The sequence below is a fragment of the Rhea pennata genome, chromosome 33, assembly GCF_028389875.1.
Source record: "Rhea pennata isolate bPtePen1 chromosome 33, bPtePen1.pri, whole genome shotgun sequence".
Lineage (NCBI taxonomy): Eukaryota > Metazoa > Chordata > Aves > Rheiformes > Rheidae > Rhea > Rhea pennata.
The window spans coordinates 829509-850981 of record NC_084695.1 but is presented as its reverse complement, the minus strand read 5'-3'; the positions used below and the strand labels follow the sequence as shown (position 1 = coordinate 850981).

The 21473-nt window shown below is 47.9% G+C and overlaps 1 protein-coding gene across 6 annotated transcripts in view; it reads left to right on the top strand.

The window, feature by feature from the left end:
• Positions 1-21473, top strand: part of BRD4 (bromodomain containing 4) — a 72096-nt gene that overhangs the window by 37911 nt on the left and 12712 nt on the right. For all 6 annotated transcript variants that reach the window (XM_062598439.1, XM_062598437.1, XM_062598438.1 and 3 more), the window contains 6 exons: positions 1340-1658; positions 3775-3912; positions 6828-6963; positions 12154-12437; positions 12983-13342; positions 15823-15951. In XM_062598439.1, the coding sequence (XP_062454423.1) occupies positions 1340-1658; positions 3775-3912; positions 6828-6963; positions 12154-12437; positions 12983-13342; positions 15823-15951 (1366 nt within the window). The remainder of the gene's footprint in view (positions 1-1339; positions 1659-3774; positions 3913-6827; positions 6964-12153; positions 12438-12982; positions 13343-15822; positions 15952-21473) is intronic.

The following is a 21473-nucleotide window of genomic DNA, read 5'->3' as shown; positions in this document are numbered from 1 at the left end:
TACTGATTTTACTTGGACAAAATATATGTGGACAGGTTGGCTGAGTTTGGTGCCTCAGCGCGGAGTGTTTTTTTCCAGGTCGCAGAGGGCTGGCCAAGGAATGCTTTAAAAAATACATATCTAGTTTCTAACCCAGCTGAGAAAGCACTTTTTATAGCCCCGTGAGTGAAGATACGTTAAAGAGCGAATGTTTTATTCCTCATTTTCCCTGAGCGCCACTTGAAATACGTGAACAATATTACTTAGTTTTGCACAAATTGTCTTCTATACCTAATAGCCGTATGCGTTAAAGCGTGTTAGATTTCTCAGCGTTGAATTAGACGGCTTACTCGAGAATACAGATGGGCTCCGTGTACACGAGAAAGATCCCACCAGCTAAGCTAGAGCGTGGATTTGCCACATAGGGGATCCGCCAGTTCACGAGGCCCGGTTGTGACTTCGTGGCAACTCGTTAGGCAGCTCTAGCTTAAGGAGATGCACGTGCTGCATGTCTTTGAAGTGCTACCTTACCTTCTCTACGTCATGAACTCTGTAGAAGCAGCAGAGAGCTGTTTTTTCCAACTTTCCGGTCTTCAGAAGGATCCTTATATCACATACCTAAAGCAGATAGTGTGAATTACCCCCCAGAGCGGGTCAGTCTGCTGTATAATGCAGCTGAAGCATGTTAGGAAAGCTTGAAAGTTCACCTACATGGAAGAACTCAGTGTTAAATTGGGGTTAGCCGATATGTTGTGGTGGGATGAGGAGATTGTCTTGCAATAGTGCAGGATTACTGATAAATTGAGAGGAGCGAAAAGACGCTATCCTGCACCCTTCTAGCCAGAGCAATATAAAGAACTGAAGTTCGCTGACACTAACTTAATTTCTCTTAGTAGTGCAGGCGAACCGAACCCTCAGTGAGGCCCGGAGCCGAAGCAGCTTGTGCACCTGCAGAACGCTAGTGCAATTTTGCTGGTTTTATTTTCATTTGTGAGGTTGGGGATGTTCTTGAGAACGTAAAAGGAGACCGCGTCCATTTTGGAGCCCTCCTTGATGAGATTAGGCAAGGGCAGGGGTCAAAATGACGCTCGCTAAGGAGCTGCAAGAAAACACCGCTGTGTGTCTGGGAGGAGACAGCAGGTTTCCTCGGAGTATCCTTTATTACTTCCAGATCTAGAATAACGACACCGCTTGTTTGCTAGGCGCTCTCAGACAACAGAACGCTGTCGCTAAGCGTCCAGGGCACAAAGCCTAGGTGTCCGAGCAAGCCTCAGGAAGGCCTGCTGGTTTGTTTATAAACGATGCATCACCCTGAAAGCGTGTTTCAAAGTGACCTGTCTGTATTCCCCTTGTTTTGCAGGGTGTCTGGTGAGGAATGCAATGGGATCAATAGCATGTCTGCGGAGAGCGGCCCTGGGACGAGACTGAGAAATTTGCCGGTGATGGGGGATGGACTAGAAACTACCCAAATGTCTACGACGCAGTCGCAGGCCCAACCCCAGCAAGGCAGTACTGTAGGTGTTAACCCCCCTCCGCCGGAGACCTCCAACCCCAACAAGCCCAAGCGACAGACCAACCAGCTGCAGTATCTGCTCAAAGTGGTGCTCAAGACGCTATGGAAGCACCAGTTTGCGTGGCCTTTCCAGCAGCCCGTGGATGCTGTCAAGCTGAACCTCCCTGTAAGTAGAGATTGAGACGACAGGAACCAAAGGTTGAGGAACTGAGGTTTCTTGGCTCGCTCGTCGTGTAACGGTAGAAAAAAATGAAGCCTTTGGCGCTGAGTGTGCTTTCCTCCCTTCTGAAATCATAGCATCGGTCTTTGGAAAATAGAGATGAAGTGGAAATCTCAGTGGCTCACATAGTGTTTTGGCTAGTAGACTTTTGTGATCAAGAATCATCCTTTCTCAGCTAGGACATAAGTATAAATATACGAGAGTATAAAAGTATAAATATACAGGAGTATAAAATAGGAATAAATAAATATTTGGGGAGTCATTTAGTATGTGACCGTGAGACTACCACTACAGAGTGGTTTGTGCTGTCCCAATTGAGCACCATTATTTAGGAGCAAATCTTCTGTCAACCAGGGCTCTGCCTTCCTGTTCCCCACAGCTCAGTGGGGAACAGTACCCTATATATAATCCGTTGCTCGATCTCCACTGCTCTGCCACAGTTGGCAAAGACTTTTGAGGAGACCAAAACACTTAATGGAGTTCCTGAGCGCTCCGACAGCCGCCAGGCTGCCCGCGGCTCTGCTGCTCGTTGCCCTGTAAAGCTGCTAACAGCACTCAAGTCATGTTGTAAGGGGAAACATTTGAGATTATTTTCCATAAAATTGACGTCAGCGCCTTCTGGTGCTGCGTGAATCTTGGCATCGCCGGCTGCCGGAGTCCCGCGTGCGAGGAGCTGGCTTTGGAAAGCGGTGGGGCACGTAGCCATGCGAGGGGTGCTCAGCGCTGCTGAGAGCCTCGCACGCTGGAAGGGGGGCCGTGGAAGCTCTTCCTTTTCCTGAAGGCTGAGCCTTGCCCGTTTCCTCACTCCCCTGGCTGCATGATCAACAGGAGGAGCTTGAGGGAAGAGCCAAGAGCAAAACACAAGGCAGCTAGCAAAAGTCGGTGTAATTTAGAGATAATTTATTATTGTAAACGATGGAAACATCTTTTCCGTTTTTGGAGCCTTAGAGCTACTACAAGAAGAGGAGGTTTGCTCCATTTCTTTCTCTTCCTTGAGATGCTGTCCCTCGAGAGTTACGGTTTTGCGTAACGTGTGTTTGCTTTATGGTAACGCCCTCTTTTTCTTGCCTGTTTTAAGATACCATAGTGCTTAAATATATAATCTATTACTTGAGCGTTAGGCTGCGTAATTTCTTTGGAATAGCAACAACCTCATAGTTACATGTCGAGAGCACTGGTTCTATAGCAACGGCATTTCAGCCCTTTTTACTAAACGTTAATCCTAAAAATAGAAACATTTTCCTTTATATTAGCAGGAAACATTTAATGGCCTGTAGTAAATCTCTCTCCCTGCTGCTCCTTGGGTTCCCGCATTAAATACGTGAACTGTTTGCTCTCTGTAGCAAAGGGTCATTCATTTCATAGGAGATTTTTAGGTGTTACCCAGCTCCGTTTCAAACCGAAAGGCCGGAATTAGGAGTTTTCATGCCTTCATTTGCTGCGGGAGGAATTAGTTGGTAGAGTGAAGCTCTGGTGCTATGCGCCAGCCAAACCTCTGGAAAGAAAATGCCCTTACTCTTCGCTTCCTTCTGGAGGCCGAGCGACAGGACATGAGGCAACGGGCACAGACTTGAAACCCACGAAGCTCCCCCTGAATATGAGGAAGAACTTTTTTACTGTGAGAGCGACAGAGCACTGGAACAGGTTGCCCAGAGAGGTTGGACACGATCTTTCTAACATGCTCTAGGTGACCCTGCTTGAGCAGGGGGGTTGGACTAGATGATCTCCAGAGGTTCCTTCCTACCTCAACCATTCTGTGATTCTGTGAGGTGGTGAAAAAGGTGGGGAAGTGTTTTGTAGGGTTTGCCATAAGTTTAATTATAAACTGCAGCCGAGAGGCTGACGATGACTATGATGACAGGCACCCGGTTGAGGAGATACGGGGATTGTCGCAGCCGTATGTCTGCTAGGTTTGGAGAATGCATCCAGGTAAGTCCAGCGATGAGAATGAGGATGCCTGGTCTTTAAACTCTGCGCCTCCCTGTAAATATGTGTTGTGAGAGCTTGCTCTGCTGTTTTTTCTCGGTTCCACGCTCACCTTTACTTCTCTGCCCTTTTGCAGGATTATTATAAGATTATTAAAACTCCTATGGACATGGGAACAATAAAGAAGCGCTTGGAGAATAACTACTACTGGAATGCTCAAGAATGTATCCAGGACTTTAATACAATGTTTACAAATTGTTACATCTACAATAAGGTATGATAAGTTATTTAATCTGAGCTTTCTGAGGGAATCTACCGTCCTCATTGTGCCAGTTCAGAAATGAATGCGTTTCTTATTTTAACAGTCCTTAGAAGGAACAACACCAAGATTAGCCTCTTCAGAAAAACATACAGCATTAAACTGATGGCAGTTCAGGCACGTCTGTCTTCTGCAGAGAAGTCAGACGTGGACAAAGCTGCCTTTGCATTGTTCTCTCGCAGAAGAATTGTTAGTGGATATCATCAGTGTGGAGGTGGTTTCTTCTTTTTTAAAGAATTTTTTAAATCTTTTTTTTAAAAAAAGGATTACAAAACCCTTTAAAAGGGATTTTCTCTTTTCTTAACCCCAGATTTGAAAAGCATAGCTTTTCTTAGGATATGACTTGGCGCAGAGCTGTGAGCGCTATCAAATACTTGGAAAGAACAATCTTGCAGGGTTATCCTTCATTTTTCTATATCTATCTTTATTAAGGAGCAGCTAAAGGCCAAGCTGTTTGAACATGAAGTCTGATTGTAGGGGAAAAAGGTGATAAATGCAGCAGTGCATTGAGTTTTGTCATGGCTGTTTCTGGTCTCACACTATGTGAGATTCCCTTCTGGGCAGTGTGAGATGTGTTGGAAACTGTTTCATATGGCTGTGCAACCCTGAGGAGAAAGCAGGAGAAAAAATACGGAGTGACAGGGAGCAGGGCATTTAGGAATTTCATTAGGAATGACATTGGGGGGAAGTAGCCTCTGTAGTAGGCCAAAACAAGGTGAAAACGTGGAGTTTTGATATTCTGTGATGATGGGAAGCCCATCGGATTATCGGAGACATGTCAGCTATACTGAGCACAAGATGTCCCAAGAAGCACCTTGTTATCTTGTCAGGTGCAACAGGTAAGAGCCAAGGGTTTGCTGTTATCTTCAAAACAAAAGGCGGTAAGATGTGGTCAGGCCATCAGCCTTTCCTCCAGTAGTTTCATTCCTTGTCTGCCTGCATCTTTTCCACCGTGTGCCCAAGTGATTCTGCTCCCTTCTCATTTCTACTGCCCTCTGTTTCTCCTAGGTCTCTTCTCTGTATTTCTCCATTTCTCTCTGTTGCTTTACCCTCACGTTCTTTGACCTTCTTTTTCCCTCTCGCAGCAGCATCGCGCAAGACCCTTTTCCGGTTTGTCCCAACCAAATCGTATCTGCTAGCAGCAGCTGCTGCTTGCAGTTCCTCTCCTCCATTCTTGAATCTCCAAAACGATTTCTTCCTTCTCCAATCCTCTGAACTGGTCTTTGATGTCCCTCATGACTACTTTTGGCTGGTTCTCAAGGTTTGCACACCGTTTGCACCATCTCTAACCCCGTAACAACTTGTGATCCAGGCAGGCTCTACTTGTTGCTGGACATTCTGCCTTTTTTTGGGTTTTATGTTCTCGTATTCTTTGGTTTGGTCCCTCTGAACCATGCCTTTGGACTTGGTCTTTCCTGGATTGAACCAGCGTTATGCAACTTGAATAAGGGCAGGCTCTGAAAGGCTTCAAATTATTAACATACATCCTTCCTTCTTCTTCGTTGCCGCATTTTCCCTCCCCTCTCTCCACAGTGCCTTTGCCCTGCTAGATTTCTCCCTGATCTCCCCAGTCTTCCTAGTTCTTCATTGACCTCCCTCTAGCCAGGAAGCAGAAAAAGATGTAGGCTATAAAAGAAATGGCCTTGTGGACTGCGTGGGGCCTGCCTGTAAACCGTATGTCGGTCAGCTTTGTGCACGCTGTCTTGTCAGCAAGCATGGTTGTTTGACCATGAGCGGGCGTCTCTTCTCTTCTCTTCAGTCTCTTCTCTTCATGAACACTGATGGGATGTTCATTTATCATCACACCATCAATCTGAAGACTTAGGCTATTGCTTTTGCCCTTCTCTCTCTCTTCTTCTTCTTACTCTCAGTGAAACAAAACCAAAAAAACTTTGAACCAGATCCCAAACCTTGTTGGTGTCTTCTGGAGTCACCTTTCACACTGGATCCCCAGTTAGTTCTTCCTGAATCTTAAGCCCTCTTTTACATCTTCCTTGACCTTTGCATGTGTAAGCTTTTGCTCCTGATCTTTAACGCTCTCTTAGTTTAGTCCATCCTCCTGATTTAGTTGCTGGTAAAGTTGCTGACCTCTCTCCTGCACAGCGCTCAGCTTCTTCCTTAAAATCCTCCTGTTTGCTCAGGCATGGGGAAAATTGCCTTACAAACCTGTGCAGCAGTCATCCTCCTCCTCCTCCTCTTTGTCCTCCTCTTCCTTGAATGTTTTACTAAAAGACCTCTTCCCTGACACCTGCAAGATCGGGTGACTCGAGATGATGGGAATGACAAGCTGGTGATAATCCTGTTCTTCTTTTTCCCCTCCATTCCTTTCCTCTGTTTTTCCTCCTCCCTCCATTCAAAAATCAACCTGTGCTGCCCATAAATAATCCCTCATGTCTCATTGATACATCTGTTTGCCTGTGTGTTGAATTGCCAGGTCCCTGCCCATCATCTGCCTGTGCCTTTTAGCACGAAAACCCTTTAGGGCAAGGATTCTCCATCTGTTCAGCACTTGGGACAGTATTATTACACATTTTTCCATTGAATTGTAAGAGAAACAGGCGTGCTAAGAAGGATAAAAATACTCTAAAGCAAAGTTATAGGAATTGTTCAGCTGGGCAGTTAAAAGGATTACAGATTGCAGCCCCAGTTATACGTCTTCCCTAACCTTGCAAAATCTTCGCTGAAGTGTTTCTCTGTTTCATGTTTAATTTGCAGTTACAATTAAATTTGGCATTAAATGGAGAAAAGCCCAAACTCTTCAAAACAAAAAACAAATTTTGATTTCTTCTTCTTTTTTTTTTTAGATTATAGCAGTCCGTTCTCTGAAAATATGTGCCTTGCCTAATGTATTGTATCTGTTATTAATCCAGCCAGGGGATGACATAGTCTTAATGGCAGAAGCTCTAGAAAAGCTTTTCCTGCAGAAAATCTCCGAAATGACCCAGGAGGAAACTGAGATTGTTATAGCCCAGACAAAAGGAAGAGGACGTGCGAGGAAGGAACCAGGTAGGCTGCTTGGTCTCCTGTTGCGTTCAATTCTTACTTGGAAAATACAGACAGCTGAGCCATGCTCCACCTTCATGCAGTCTCTGGACTGCAAGTCCCAGCATCCAGACCCAGCTTCATCCATTAATTTGGGCCATTTATCCGAGATTTTTAAACTAAACCAGCATCCCGTGGGGTTGCTGTGTTCATTGGTGTTCTCAGATGGCCTCACTCTGTTGAGTAGAGGGCAGTTCAGGAGCCTTGCGATGGGTCTAAAGTTGGGTGGGATGGAGTGTGGCTACCTAAACCTGTTGCATATCTGTGTGAGGCATATCTGTGGGGAAGAGGAAAGGGTATGTGACATATCTTAAACTCCCTTGTCCATGGCTTACGGCCACTTTGCCTTTTTTTGAGGGAAGGAAGAGTACTGAGGATAGACTTTGCAGTAAACAGAGCCCTGCTGAGGCTTTGGATTATTGTTCGTACCAGTGAAACGTCGTTGTTCCCTGCTTTTTCACCACGGTAAAAAGCTGAGAACGATAGTGAAAGAACTTCCGTCCTGCCGTCAGGAGACTAAGCGAGATTACAGAACACCACTCGAGGTCCCCCGAGGGTAACGATAGCTGCTAAAATAAGCAAGCGGCACGAACCGTATTGTATCAGATCTCTTGAGTTTTACAGTGCTTTCATGTACTTGTGAGTGAGCTCAGTGTTGCAGAGTAGCTGTGTTGGTGTCCCGATGTGGAGAAGCTGCATTGTGCTGACTAGCAAATGACGATTTGGGGGAAGTCGAGGCTTTATTTACCGTGTTGGGAGTCCCGATGGGGAGAACGTCTGAAACCAATCACAAGCTCCAGAATCTACTGGTGTCCTCTTTGCATGCACACACAACTTCTTTAAGCTGCAATTCCCACAGTTGGTGCATTAATTTTGCCAAACTTGTGTTGATGCCAAAACAAGGCACCATCCTTTGAAAGGATGCATTGCTGCGTGCGAGAGGAAACGCTAGTTGCTGAAGAGGGAATCGCTTTGTGCAGACCTCCTCTGTGCTCCACTAAAATCCCAGCAGAGCCCCTTTTTGGGGGGAGCTAGACCGATCGATTGGTTTGGATTGCAGGGGTGAAATTTCAACCTGAATGCTTTAGGCTCTGCATAAAGTTGAATTGCAGCATGATGAAAACTGTTTAAGGTTACAAGTTGGTAAAATCACCCATACATGCTGTATTTTTGTCTGTTTATATCTTAATAGACTCAGTGATTCAGGCTTTTTTGGTGCTCTGTTCCTTGATTAGTAAATTATAGGATGAAAAGGGGGCTGTTCTGCTCATCTAATGCAATCCTCTCTCCACTACATAAAGAGTGATTCAAACACTGGTTCATTTAGTACAGGCTGCCTTGTGGGAGGACATTAATATAGAATAATAATAAAAAAAAAACTCTAGTGCCACTTTTGTGAAGGAATTGGCACTAACTAGTTGCCACGTTAAGTATTTCCATGATTTGTCTCTGGTCTAAACGCTAAACCACTGTCTCTTCTTTAAATAACTTTGTTATATTGAAGAGTCCCATGTTTTCAAATCTGTGTTCTCCATAATAATCCGATTCTTTTACTATAAGGACTTTTTTTTTCCAATCTTTTAGTCCTCCTTTACAGCTCTTCTATGAACCCTCTCCAGTTTTTCACATAAATAACTGTGGACACCCTAACTGGACATAGATGTGACTGCTACTAGAATACTGTGCCAAATACAGAGGTAAAATAGCCTTCTGATTCCCCCTGTTTATACTTCAAGGATTTCATCAGCTCATTTTTTGGCCATGACATTACACTAAGAGCTCAGCTTCAGTCAGTTCTCCACCATGATCCATAGTCTCTTTTCAGACTCCGTGGGAGAGGGACTTCCATTCTGCAGGTCCTTGTGGACCTTGTTGCCTAGAAGTTTGTGTTTGGCCGTGGGGAAACGCGAATTGGCGTGTCCCCCAGCTACCAAACGCTGCAGATGGCTCTCCTCTTCAATGCTTCGCCGTGCCCCAGATTTGGATGGTGGAGCTGCCACCTCCATCGACAGCGACTGTGTGTTTTATTTCCGATCATTCATAAAAGGGCCGAACCCATAACTGACCCCAGCGGCACCTCATCCGAAGCATGTCCACTTTCCTTTTGAGATCCAGTTCTTAATTTAAACATGCGTCATGTTGATCTTGCATCATTCTCATTTCTTAACCCAAACACTGTGCCATACTGAGGCCAATGCTTTATGAAAAGTGCTGCACGCAGGGCCGTTAACCGAATTGGCGGCGGCGCTGGCAAGGCACGCGGTTAGCTCGTCCCCGCTGGCTTTCTGGGCGCTTGCGCTCCGCAGGCCTTCTCCTGTGCTGCAAACCTCGGGTCCACCCTGCTACTTTGCTCAGCCTCGGCGTCAGACTGATTGCATTACGGTCAAAACGGACTGTTCTCCGAGGTTTCGAGGTATACTGAGAATCAACAGTAGCAGTCCAGGGAGCTTAACCAACTTTTCTTTTAAGGTTGTGGATTTAAGTTGTCTGGACCTGCTGAGTAAAAGGAGGGGAAAAAAAAGTCCAACCTCAGTAGTTGCTGTTGAACATCCTCCTTGGTTGCTGTTGGAATGAAAGCATTTCTCTGTTGGCATCATCCAGACATGAGCACAGATCCGGAACGGAAGCAGTTACCAAATTCATTGAGTCTTTTCTGCTCAATTACTGACGGTCGCAATTTTTCTCTGTAGGAGGGAATTAAGACCATTGTTAGAACGTCTTTTTGTCCGATACGTTGACCAAAAAGCCGCCCATTTGCACATCTTGAACTGGTTTGTCTTGGCTTTATGTTCTGTCTTCTTCCCTTTGCGTTCTTTTTCTCCGTTTCCTGAGCTGCTAACGTATATTAGCTGCCAGTGACTTCCTGACGTCTGTTTGAACAGCTATACCGTTGGGTCCCGACTCGGGATCGGGCTGCTGGGTGCTACAATACCACTACTTGCATCTGCAGGAATGCTTTCACTTCCCCGTCTCAGCTACGTGGGGCTCCTTAACCAGTGTTTGCTTCTTTCCTGATTACAGGGCTGTGGTTTGGTTCTTAGGAATGTTTTACTGTGCTCTTGAGCAGTTCTGGTTCTCATTTTGATTGAAATCGTGTGTATCGAGTCCTGAAGGCCGCAGCTTTGCGGCACCGAGCCTCTGAAATGCCAGCAAACCCGATTTAGCTTTTGGATGGATGTGACCAAATCATGATTACTTGTATCTGAGATGTTTTTTTCAGTCATTACCTTTTAGCCAGTGTCCCCAGTTTCTCTGTTATTGCCTTGTTGCTTTTCAAATTGCTGTGTGCTGGGAGAAGCTCTCCTGGGTTAGGAAATGGTTGGCCATCACCTTTTTTAGCACCCCTTAGAGCCAATAAAATGAAATCGCCCGTAGCGAAGCTGTTCCTCCTCAAAGTTTAGAGAGGCACTTAAAAAATAGGTTGTCCTCTCCTCCACAGGGACTGGGGTGCATCCATCTGACCACGTACAGCCTTTCCGAAGGGTAGGTCCCCATCCGAACCCATCACCCTTCAACTCCCTTCACTGACCAGGTTCTCTGTTGAGCCTGAGGGGAGTCCAAGGCAACTGGTTCATCTGGAAACCCTCCCATCACGTGCACCGTGGAGTCTGGGGAATCCCATGCCTGGTGTTGAACATACAGTCAAACACCCCGCAAGATCGTTTTCCTCCGGTCTGCTTGTTAAATCAGCTTGCAGGTTGAGAAGGACCACGATGAAGCTCGTTGCTTGAATCGGGAGGGAGGAGATGCTCCTGCTGAGCACGCTCTGCAGTCCATATACGGCTGGGGAACGTTTGCAAGCACATTCACTGCCTAACTACCCTTGTTTTAACGTTGCTGATGTCACGTGCGTGGCGTTGGTTTGGTGGGGAATGATGCTGCTGGAGGACGTGCACTCCGTGAACTCGCTCGGAGGAGTCTCTGCCAGTTCGGGGGAGTTCTGCTACAGCTTGGGGAGCAGCGGGCGCGGAACCAGCTGCAAAACATTGTCTACTGAGATTATTTCAAAAGGACACGGGTTTCTAGTAGAAACGATGAAGGGTCCAGATCCAGATGGGTCTTGCAGTCTTCCAAAGTGTTCTGGAGATGGTTGCACGCGGTTGAGGCTTTGTAAGGCCTGAAAACACCCGAGTTTATTCCCTTAGTAAGTTGCTGAATGGAGTTTGCAGCCCAGTGAAGCGCCAGGGATGCCCAGGTGATCTCGTACGTTCTCGTATTACTGCAACAGGTTGAATTTAATTCAAAAGGACCCTTAGAAACTTATTTGTCCTCTAACCGAGGAGGCTCCTGTAACACCCAAACCTTCTCCGGAATTGGGGGCTTTTAGGATGGTCTCGCTTTGCCGGTAGCTCGCTCTTGAAGGACAGCCGGAGGGAAGTAGTGCATCTCAGCGCTGTCAAAGCACGGCGCAATTCCTGTTTGCAGGGTGGTTCCTAAGACTTTTGCCTGGAAAGCTGGGAAAGTTCAGAGCTTTGTATGTCAAAGCAGCAGCAGCAGTTCGAGCAGGGATAGTTTTTCCCACCCCCGCAAATCACTGAAAGGACAGAACGTGAAGTTTCCAAGTTTCTGGTTGAGTGCCCAAACCTCTGGTCTACGATGGGTCCACGTTTGAAATTGTTAATGACGAACTTACCCTCTAGCTGACAGGAGAGATTTCGTAGCAGTTGCAATGACCTAAGTGACCAGCAAATAAGAAACTCTTGGTCTTGACAGCAGATTGTCTCTGAAGGAAGGAGCTACCCAGGTTTGTCCCACGATTATGGCAGTCGAGAAGCAGTGCGGAAAGGGTAGACGGCGAAAGACGCGTTCAGCTCTTTGCTCTGACTCTGAGAAATCTTTCTGAGGATAGAGGAAAGAGAGTAGTAGTATATCTTTGGCCTGCTCCTCGGTCTTTTTCTGAAGCAGTTTTGGTGCAGCTAGGTCCTGGCCATCTTCATCATTCCACCTAGCAAGCTAGAAAAATATTAAGGAGAACGTGGCTAGTGGGTATCCCAGACCGGCTGCTCGAGCACAGGAGGGACAAAGTATTAATTAAGGAGCCATATTATTTAAATAGCGAGCACGGGGTCGCTGCTCAACATTAATTGTTTTCCCGTTAAAACTGAGACACGTTGATGAGAGAAAAGCAACGCTCGCTTTCTTTTATTTTGGCAGTTACATCCAAACCAGGCTCGTCGACGGTACAGAACACGACCCAAGCATCATCCCCAGCCCAGACGCCGGCACCGCCGCAAAACCTCCAGTCTGCGCAGACGACTCATTCCTTCCCTTCCGTCACCCCCGACCTCATCATCCAGACGCCAGTAATGACGATAGTGCCTCCTCAGCCGCCCGCGCCTCCGCCGCCCGCGCCCCAAGCCCCCGCTCCACCGGCCCCAGCGCCCCAGCCCATGCAGCCTCACCCTCCTGTTATTCCCACTCCCGCTCAGCCCGTGAAGGTGAGTGATTTGCAGTTAAATATCTAACTACGTATCGTGTCAGCAGGGCCTGCATCAGGTGGTCGCCCTTCCTTTGGCACTGGAGTTGTCCTTTGAAGGCGACAGCCACGATTTATTCAAAAGACTCGTGTTCTGAAAACGGTTCTTACTCCCCATTCAGTAGAAAAAGGGAGCCCGTGGTGACCCGCTTAAAGGCAGGTTGCACTCCGCAGGCAATTAAAGTTAGGCGCGATGAATTCCACCCACGTTTGCATGGAAAAACCCTGTTGGTCCTCTTGAGACCTTGCTTATTTGAGCCTTACGTGACTTAGGAAAAAAGATCTCGACTTGCTAAAGTGGCTCTCCTTTACCAGTACAATGGAGCCAACCTGTATATTTTTCTAGAGAGCTCAGTACTTAACGGGAAAAACCTTTCAACTCCCACCCCTCAGCGCTACCTCTGTGCTGAGACTTCTGAGGCACCAGCAGTGGTGAATCCTTGTCATGCTACGAAACCACAAATGGCTTGAAGACTTGGTAATGTTGATTTCTTTGCTTGATCGTAGACAAAAAAAGGAGTGAAGAGGAAAGCAGACACCACCACGCCAACAACGATAGACCCGATTCATGAATCATCATCCCTGCCCACCGAACCCAAGTCCACCAAACTGGGTCCGCGAAGGGAAAGCAGCCGCCCGGTGAAGCCTCCAAAGAAGGATGTTCCAGACTCGCAGCAGCATGTGGTAGAAAAGAGCAGCAAAGTGTCGGAGCAGTTAAAATACTGCAGTGGAATCATCAAAGAAATGTTTGCCAAGAAGCACGCTGCCTATGCCTGGCCCTTCTACAAACCTGTGGACGTGGAAGCCCTGGGACTGCATGATTATTGCGATATCATTAAGCATCCCATGGATCTGAGCACAATCAAAGTAAGCTCAGGTTCACATGAGGAGTGGGGCGGGGAGGTTGGGGTCTGAGGGGGAAGCGGACTACGCGGAAAAGCGAACTTTTCCCCGCTCGTTTTCAGACCTCTGCCAGCCTGTTTCTTTTTGCCTTAGGTTTTTCTACATTCGATTTCTGTTGCTTGCCTGGGCTGCTGTTATCGTGACGTTTGGGGAAAAAAAAACAACCCATCAATCTCTCCAGGAGGGCTCTTAGGGACTGCTACACGCTTTTTATAGAAATTTTCCATTACTGTATAAATCTCTACTCGATGTTCCTAGCCCAGGAGATGGCCTCAGTGAGCACAGAATTACGCTAACCAGGGGGTTTTATTTAAAACCAAACATTTTCTATTCTTTTAAAATAAAGGCCCGTGTTTCTGAAGCTGGCTGTCTAAATCAGTCTTCTGTTAAGTTCCCTCTGGTGGAGAGTTTGAGCTGTTTATTTTTAAAAAGTAACTGAAAAGTTACATGTTTTTACTTGAAACACTAATTCATTGCTTAGAAATCTGTAGTTTTAGAGCTATGACGTGAACGCCTACTGAAGCTGTTAAAAGCTTAAGTCTGACTCCTAATTCACCCAGCTTAGGTCTGTGTTTATAAACCAGAGGAAAGAACAGACTTTTCCCCCTCCTTCAGCCCACTTCTTCCTGAGGTTATGCCAGGTCTTCTGCCTGCCTGAAGCAAGGGAAGGTTGCAGCTCTTCCTTCGTTTCGGCCTACAAACTGTTTTGCTAAAAGGTGACTCAGTGCCACGTTGAAGGTTTTCTCTGCCCCTCAGTTCTGTCAAAGAAGTGACAATTTGGAGCAGCGGCTAAAAAGGCTTTTCAGGCCGTGCATAGAGGATCTTTGTGGGTCCAGCCTTGCGTAATTAGGTTCTTCGCTTTGGCTCGCTGATTCAAACGTAGCTTACGGCCATATGTATGAGCCCGTCTGCCCTTAGTAAACGCCGTATCTGTGTGCAATGAATTGGTGAGTCCGATTCCAGTTGCCGGCGGCCAGATGTTACTCCTCTGGCAACCGTGCGAGGTTCAGCTGTGCTCTTGGCGAGCCTGGCAGAAAGGCAGAGCGCTGAACGAGGCGGTGAGGCAGGACCCTCCTCGTCTCCAGCTCCTTCAGGCCAAAACCGAGGTGAATCACCAGCTGGCGCGGACAAGTGTTAGTAAATAGAGGGCTTGATGCTTCTTGGCTTCGGACCTCCGTGCTCACTTTCTCATGGCTTGGAGGAGTCAGACGTGGAGGCTCAATTTTCGGACTGGGATTTCTGTAGTGCCAAACGCTTTCTCTGTGCGCCGGCCAGCCGTAGTTACGCTGCAGATGAGCAAGCAGTAGGTGTAGCAGGTCTTGTGCAGCTCTGGCTGCAGCGTATGCGTTGCTGTCTCGCAGATGACCCCCAAACCGCTGCTGGTGGCGTCAGCATGGCCTCCTCAGTCGCGTAGGGCTGCAAGTCTGAGATCACCCTTGGCAGATGTTGCAGGGACAGCTGCTGAACTTTCTTCTCCCTTTTCCTGTTTTTGAATTCAAGCCCTCTTTCCCAGAGACAGAGAGCGAGATTAATTCTTGACTTGGGAAGCTCCTCTTAGCTCCATGTGCCTTGCCGAGCGGAGGTCACCCATCAAGGGCACCTCTACTCCAGCTTGTCCTCCAGGCTCCTTTTATAGCCAGGCTGAAGGAGAGAGCGTGAGAGCAGATTTGTCTCATCGTAGTGCGGATATCTGAGCAGGGCAGAGGGAATTGCGCTCCAGATGCCAGATTTTGGCTGTAAAGGCAGGCTAGATGACTAGATACTGCAAAGTGGGCAAGATGAATCACGTCTCCTGTGCCAGTGTAAAAAGCAGGAGAGGGAAACTGGTGTCTTCTTTCATTGCCTACCCTCAGCAAAGGATTCTCCTTTCGTCCCTGCACCTTGCCCCCTCAAACGAGGCCACGTTTCCAGAACAAGTACAGACAGCTGAGACCTTCCTTCAAAAGAGGCAATCCGAGCAAAGCAAAACGTCTCGTTCTGCTAATAAACGGTGTCGAGCGCCTGCGGAGCTTTAGCTCCCCTTGGTTCTGGTCCCGCGGAGCCAAGGTTCAGGAGCGCTGATGTTCAGCGGTGGTGTTGCTGGCCTTGAACGCCGTTCTTCCGGTAGAGCATCACTGTTCGGTTGTGATGGACCTGAGCTGGAGCTCAGGTGGTCTCCTGAGTAGGGTGAAGATGGCCTGAAAGGCCTGTAGTCCTCTTTTGAATACACCGTGGAGATACTGAATCCTGGTGGTCCACTCCTTATTTCGTTAGCCAGCTGAAGGCCTTCATTTATCAAAGATGAGTTGCTCTGCTGTAGGGGGAGGAACACGGGCATATGAAGGCCTGTGACTCCGTGGGTGCCGCAGTGCTGTATTTGTTCAATCGATTGGGTTATTTTCTCTGCATTGTTAATAGCAGTGAGTTTTTCTTTCTTTTTTCTTTTTTCCCCCTCTCCTTTCTAGTCTAAACTGGAGAACCGGGAATACAGAGATGCTCAGGAATTCGCCGCCGATGTGCGATTGATGTTTTCCAATTGCTATAAATACAACCCTGCCGATCACGAGGTGGTCGCGATGGCACGGAAACTGCAGGTAAGGAAACGCTTTGTTCCTGCCCGCTTCTGCTTGCAGTGAACGCCTGCGTCTTTCTTTACTAATTGCTCCAGTGCAAGGGCCACGTAGTCTTAAAATACTATTAAAAATAAGCAGCCTGGTAGGTAGCGGTAAAAAACGTGCTTCTGTCGTATCACTGTGGAAGCAACAGACGGAGCAGGCTAAATCAGCCGCTCTATTTTGTGTAACAGCGTCTTTCTCGTCTTCTAATCTTTTTGATAAGGGAAAGAAAAGTGAGGCTTTCAAATACCATCTTGCCTCCTGAAAATACTGAGAGAGAAAATAATTATTTTATCCCCTGCTACATGTTGTCATTCTGGTTATCTTTTTTGTCGTTCTTGCAGTGAAGTTCTGTGCTCTCCACTTGTTCTGGCACCGTGGGAAGGGTTTGTAATTAATGATTTAGCTGGTAAATAAGCTACACGTGTTTCCCACATACAGAGCTACAGAAACTTTGGTATTTCCAACAGCAACAGCAACTCAGTCCCCTTGTTTCTCCTTAGTTCAGAGCGCTCTGCCCCTCGTCGCCTGGCAGAAGCAGGCTCCCAACGGCAAGAAGAACTTCACTCCAAGTGGATCTTTGAGTTTTTGGGGGAATATATTCAAGCATCTTTTAGCAGCACCGGAGAAGCACTGTCAAAAGGAGCTTTGCAAGGAGCTGCCTGCCCATCTGCATTTGTTTGCTGGGCCCGACCGTTTCGTACAAAGCAAATGACTCTTCATCGAGACTCGGCGATTCTCCCTATCTGTGTTTCTAGGTGGTCGTTTCACTTCAGTGCTGATTTCTCCTGCCTTTTCCTCTTTTTGCCTTCGGAGGATTGTGGCTGCTATTGTCATTTTGGAAAGAAATAAGCCTGCCTGTCGTGTTGAGCCTCGGTGGCACTTTAATAACTTCCAGCCTTGTCAATTGTGGTTGCGCTGGCAGGAGGAGTCGGAGTTAAGTGCTTCAGCCCTGCGCGGGAGTGAGCGCGAGGCAGCGGAGAGGAGTCTCTGTGGGTGCCTCGGCTGCGAGGAAGGGATGCGGGATGCCCTCGGGTCTCGTTCGGGTTGGCGCCAGGTCTGGATTTTGTGGGATGCCCGATCCGTAAGGGCTCGGCTGGTTTGTCGCCTGCAGAGGACAGCGCCTTGCTGCGGGGCTCGCTTGGACGACGGCCTCAGCTTGCGCAGGCGTAAAGCCCCCCGCTCGCTTCTTTTTAAGATGCAGACTGGTGTCGGCTGGGAGCAGCAGCCTTGCACGGAGCGAGCATGCGTGCAGAGGCAGCCCAGTACCAACGTGAGGATTTTTTCTTTTTTTCAGCTTCTTTTGCTTTACAGTTAAGTTTTACAGTTCTTTTCTGGGCTCAAGAAAAGATGAACTCAAGCCGAACGGAGCAGAAGGGCTATTTGAATGACAAGGCTTTGGGGCTGCGGCTCTAGGAAGGCAGAATTAAACCAGCGTGGCTTGCTTTTCACCTTCAGAAAGGAAAGCAAGGAAAGGATCTGATTTACATCAGAAAACACCAGCGAGCTGTGGAGAAACTATTAATTCAAGGACATTTGACTCAAAAAAACAAAGGCTAAACTAGACATTAATAGCCCTGGGGCTGGATTTGTAACCAGTAGAGCGATGCGTTTCTAAAGGAGAAACAGGAGAAAAACGCTTCTGGATTTTCTGTAAAACAAGTTTCTGAAAGCTCCTGGGTGTTGCAGTTGCATGTAATGAGAAGAGGGTTTGCGTGACCGAGAGTAACTTCTGACGAGTTTGCAGAACCGAGATATTTGCACGTCTCAAACCAGAACAATATTTTGTTTTGTCTTCATCGGGAAGCAAAGCTCTCCACCGTAACGGAGCGGATCGGCAACTGCCGACTTCTCATGAAAAGCTCTGCCCAGGATTGCTTCCCCTTCTGCTGAAGTGAAGCAACTCGTTTCTAGAGGGCAATAGCAGCTCGTGAAAATACTCCCAGCTGTTTTGCTTGGGTCGAGACGTGAGGGTGGAAGACGTGGAGTTGGACGTTGGTGTGCAAAGTGAATGTGCAAAAAAAAAAACGTTGCAGGGATCTGAGTGGCAGGAAATGCAGGGCGCAGGTCTGAGCTGCGAGAGCGATGCGTACCGAAAGGAACAACTCCTATGGCGTTTTCCTCCGGGAAACATCATAATTTTCAGGGTGCTGATAGTTTCTCTTGACGCTTTTACAAAAACACTGCTCGGGTTTGGGCTGGCTTAGTCCGAAATGAATAGAGGCTGCGTAAATATGTGTTTCCGCTTGCTCTGAACGTGGAATTAGTAGCCTTCAGCAGGCTTTTTTTTTTTTTTTTTTTTTTTTTTTTTTTGCACTGGGTTCTGCGGTAAGTCGGTGCCTGGAAAAGATGACGCTTGCCCTTTTCCCCAGCTACTTTTTCTTATTTTGGTCTAGCTTTCAGTGCAATCGCAATTTCCCTTGGGGACGTCAGTGCTGCAAACAGACTTGGGAATGCATTGCTGCGTGGAGCCGCTCGGGAAGCTTGCTTCCCAACGCGAAGATGGAAAACGGGCTCTTCGAACGTGGCACAGAAGCGCCGCGGACGTGCGTCAACAGCGGATTGGGAAAACGTCTTTCTTGTCCGTTTATAAAGCCAGTTTTCATATTCTGTGTGTTGGAGCCCTTTACTTTAGGCGCTTGCCCTTGCTCGGCTTAATATCTTTCACCCTCTTTGCGTGGCTGTGCATCAAGAGCCCTAGTCCCAACAAAATGGGCTTAAACACGCATTTTTTTCCCATGATACTGCCTAAAAGCAGTGATGTTTTGCTCAGCGTGTTGGAGTTCAGAGTCCCCTTCCTTGTCTGCCACCCAGTTAAAAGAAAAGGATCTATTTTAACGAGCAGCCGGAGGAATCATCCTTGGTGTATTCGGCTGTAACAACTCAGGGTGGCGACGGCAGCGTCTCCGGTGGATGGGTAGGGGCCAAAACGACAACGCTCTCCTGCTGACCACCCTGCAAAACAGCGATAGCACCTCTCTGTTGCTTTTCTGCAATGCCTTGAAAGCTCCTTTCGACTACAAAGAAACCAAAAAGTGAGGGAGGCTCATGGCATCTCGTCCAGATTTGGAAACAAGGCAGCAAATTCAAGTTGGGACCCGGGGCGGTGAGTTAGACACCACGAACGCACCATGTTTCTCAAGAGCTAGCCCCGCTCACGGCTCAATGAGTTATCTGGCCGTTCTGGAAACGGTTTTGTGTTCCCCTTGGAGATAACTCTGCCAAAAGCTCTCTCCTTTGCGGGGGCTGTTAGGGCTTTACCGCTGGAAGGACGCCTTTCGGATCTCCAGCGTTTCAGCTTGGAGTCGCTTCTCGAAGAGGCAGATTGCACAGTAAAATCACACTTGCGCCACCTTCCTTAGGACTTTGGGGACCTCGATGCTGCTAGTTTTCCTCTTAGGAACCAGTCTGAACCTTAAATACACTGAAGGTCACCTCTTTATTACATATATGTACAGCACAGATGATCTGGAGAGGACAAGCTGAGGACAGGCCACCAGATGTTGCATTATCCCGTTTAACAAATGAAGAGCAAAGGCGCAGAGAGCCCAAAGGAGAAAAGCAACCTAGCGGGGCTCCAGCTGCACTAATTTGAGAAGGAGGGAAGGACGTAAGCGGCTCGGGAACATGCCGACGTCGGGAAAAACCCTACGGACGCTGCGGTCCTTGTTGAGAAACTCGCGCCAAGGCATCGCCCGTTCCTCGGACGAACGCTTTTCGCGCAGCACCTAACGCTGCTTGGCGAGATGACTGAATTACTGCGCTGCCTGCTTCAAATCAGCTTGGGTTTAACGCTGTGTTTTGATACCGCGGGGTTTTTTTCACTTGCTGAGCGCTTCTGAAGAAGTTATGTAAATACATACGCATCAGCGTGCAGTTAATATTTACAGTCTGCAGGCCGTGCCTGCACCGAGCCGCACACCCAGCACATGGAAAATCCAAGCTGGCATGCAAAAATAAATAACAACTATATGAGCGTTGGACCTTCGGGCAGAAGAAGAAAGTCCGGTTTATCTTCTGAGAGCTTGCAGAGAGGCAGAGAGTTAGTTTTGCAAAGACTGATGCGAAAAGCTTGTCTCGTCTTTGGCAGGAGCAGGTGGGGCTGTCGCTGCCCGCAATCGCTTGCTGGTTTTTCCTAGTCCTTTGTACATATAGTTGTGCTCTGTCGTTGCCTTTCTACGTGCAGCTGACTGGAGTGGAGCAGCACAGTTAAACGTCAAAATCCCGCTGGGGAATCCCGTTGCTCTTAGCCCCATTTTCGGCCCCGTAATTTGGCTGCAGCGGGGGAAAAAAAACACCCCCGTGTTCCCATCGCTGCTCCAATCTCTCCCTCCCTTGGCTGCTCTCACCCGCTCTAGCGTCACTCCGTGCAAAACCAAGGAGGAGGAGGAGAGCGTTCCCGCGGTCCCGATTCTCCACGGAGCCTGCAGGGATGCCAGCGAGCAGCTGGGAGAGGCGGCAGATGCTTTTTCACACTGCCGAGGCCCCCGTCGCGGTCGGGCGAAAGCACTGGGAATGGCCAGGGCAGCGGTTCGCCCCATCTTTAAGATCCACCTGCACCGCCCTCTGGACCTTCCTCATCTCTGTGTTGACTCTTAAAAAGAGCCCGGAGTGACAAGCTAAGCTCCGGCTCAACTGCCTGATTTTTTTAAACAACTCAAAGCAGCCGAGCGGAGCCCGTTTTTGCGTCTCGCTGGCCTCTTAGGAAGCAAACACCCTGAACAAATTGCACTTTTCTTTTTTTTCTTTCCCCCCGCCCCAAGCATTTCTCCCAGCACAAGGGGATTAGGATGGACAAGGTGGTTCCTCGGAGAGGAAAGCCTGCCTGTTTGGGGGCAAAATCATCTTTTTTCCTCCCCCTCCAGTTGTTTTGCTGGACTGGTTGCAAGGAGAGTAAGGCTTGGTGTGAAATGAGCTCGGGTATCTCATCCTTGATGGTGGGTTTTTTCGCTCCTTATCTATCTGGCTCATCTTAGGTTTAAACTAAAGTGGATGTTAATACGAGGCTTGGGTAAAAGTTCACTCTCATGTGTGGGATAACTGTGGAATTAGGCCACTTTTGTGCCCTGACTCACCCTTGAGGGTAATTTGAAACGGCTTGCACAAGCGTTTGCATGCAACCGAGGTGGTTTTTGTTTTCCCGATGCCAGTAGGATAAAGGCCAGCGGCGATTTCCTTTGGAAGCTCCGGCCTGCGTCGAGGCTGAAAAGGAGAATAAATTGCAGGCTGTGTTCGAAAGACCTGTTTTGAGGTGTCTGCGAGCACACTGCTGAAACAGATATAGAAACCCTCAGAATGTGCAAGCCATTTGCTTCTTATTTAGGTCAAAAATGCAGCTTTTAAACCAGCCTTACCTTTCCTGTCTCTAAACTTTCCCCTCAAACTGTTTTGGATGTGGTCAAAGCTCCAAACAGACGTAGAGCGTGAGGGAAATTGCCTTGTCTGTGATACGTGGTCTTGCGTGTGCGTTTTGATTGCTCGAATGGCAACCACAGGTATTC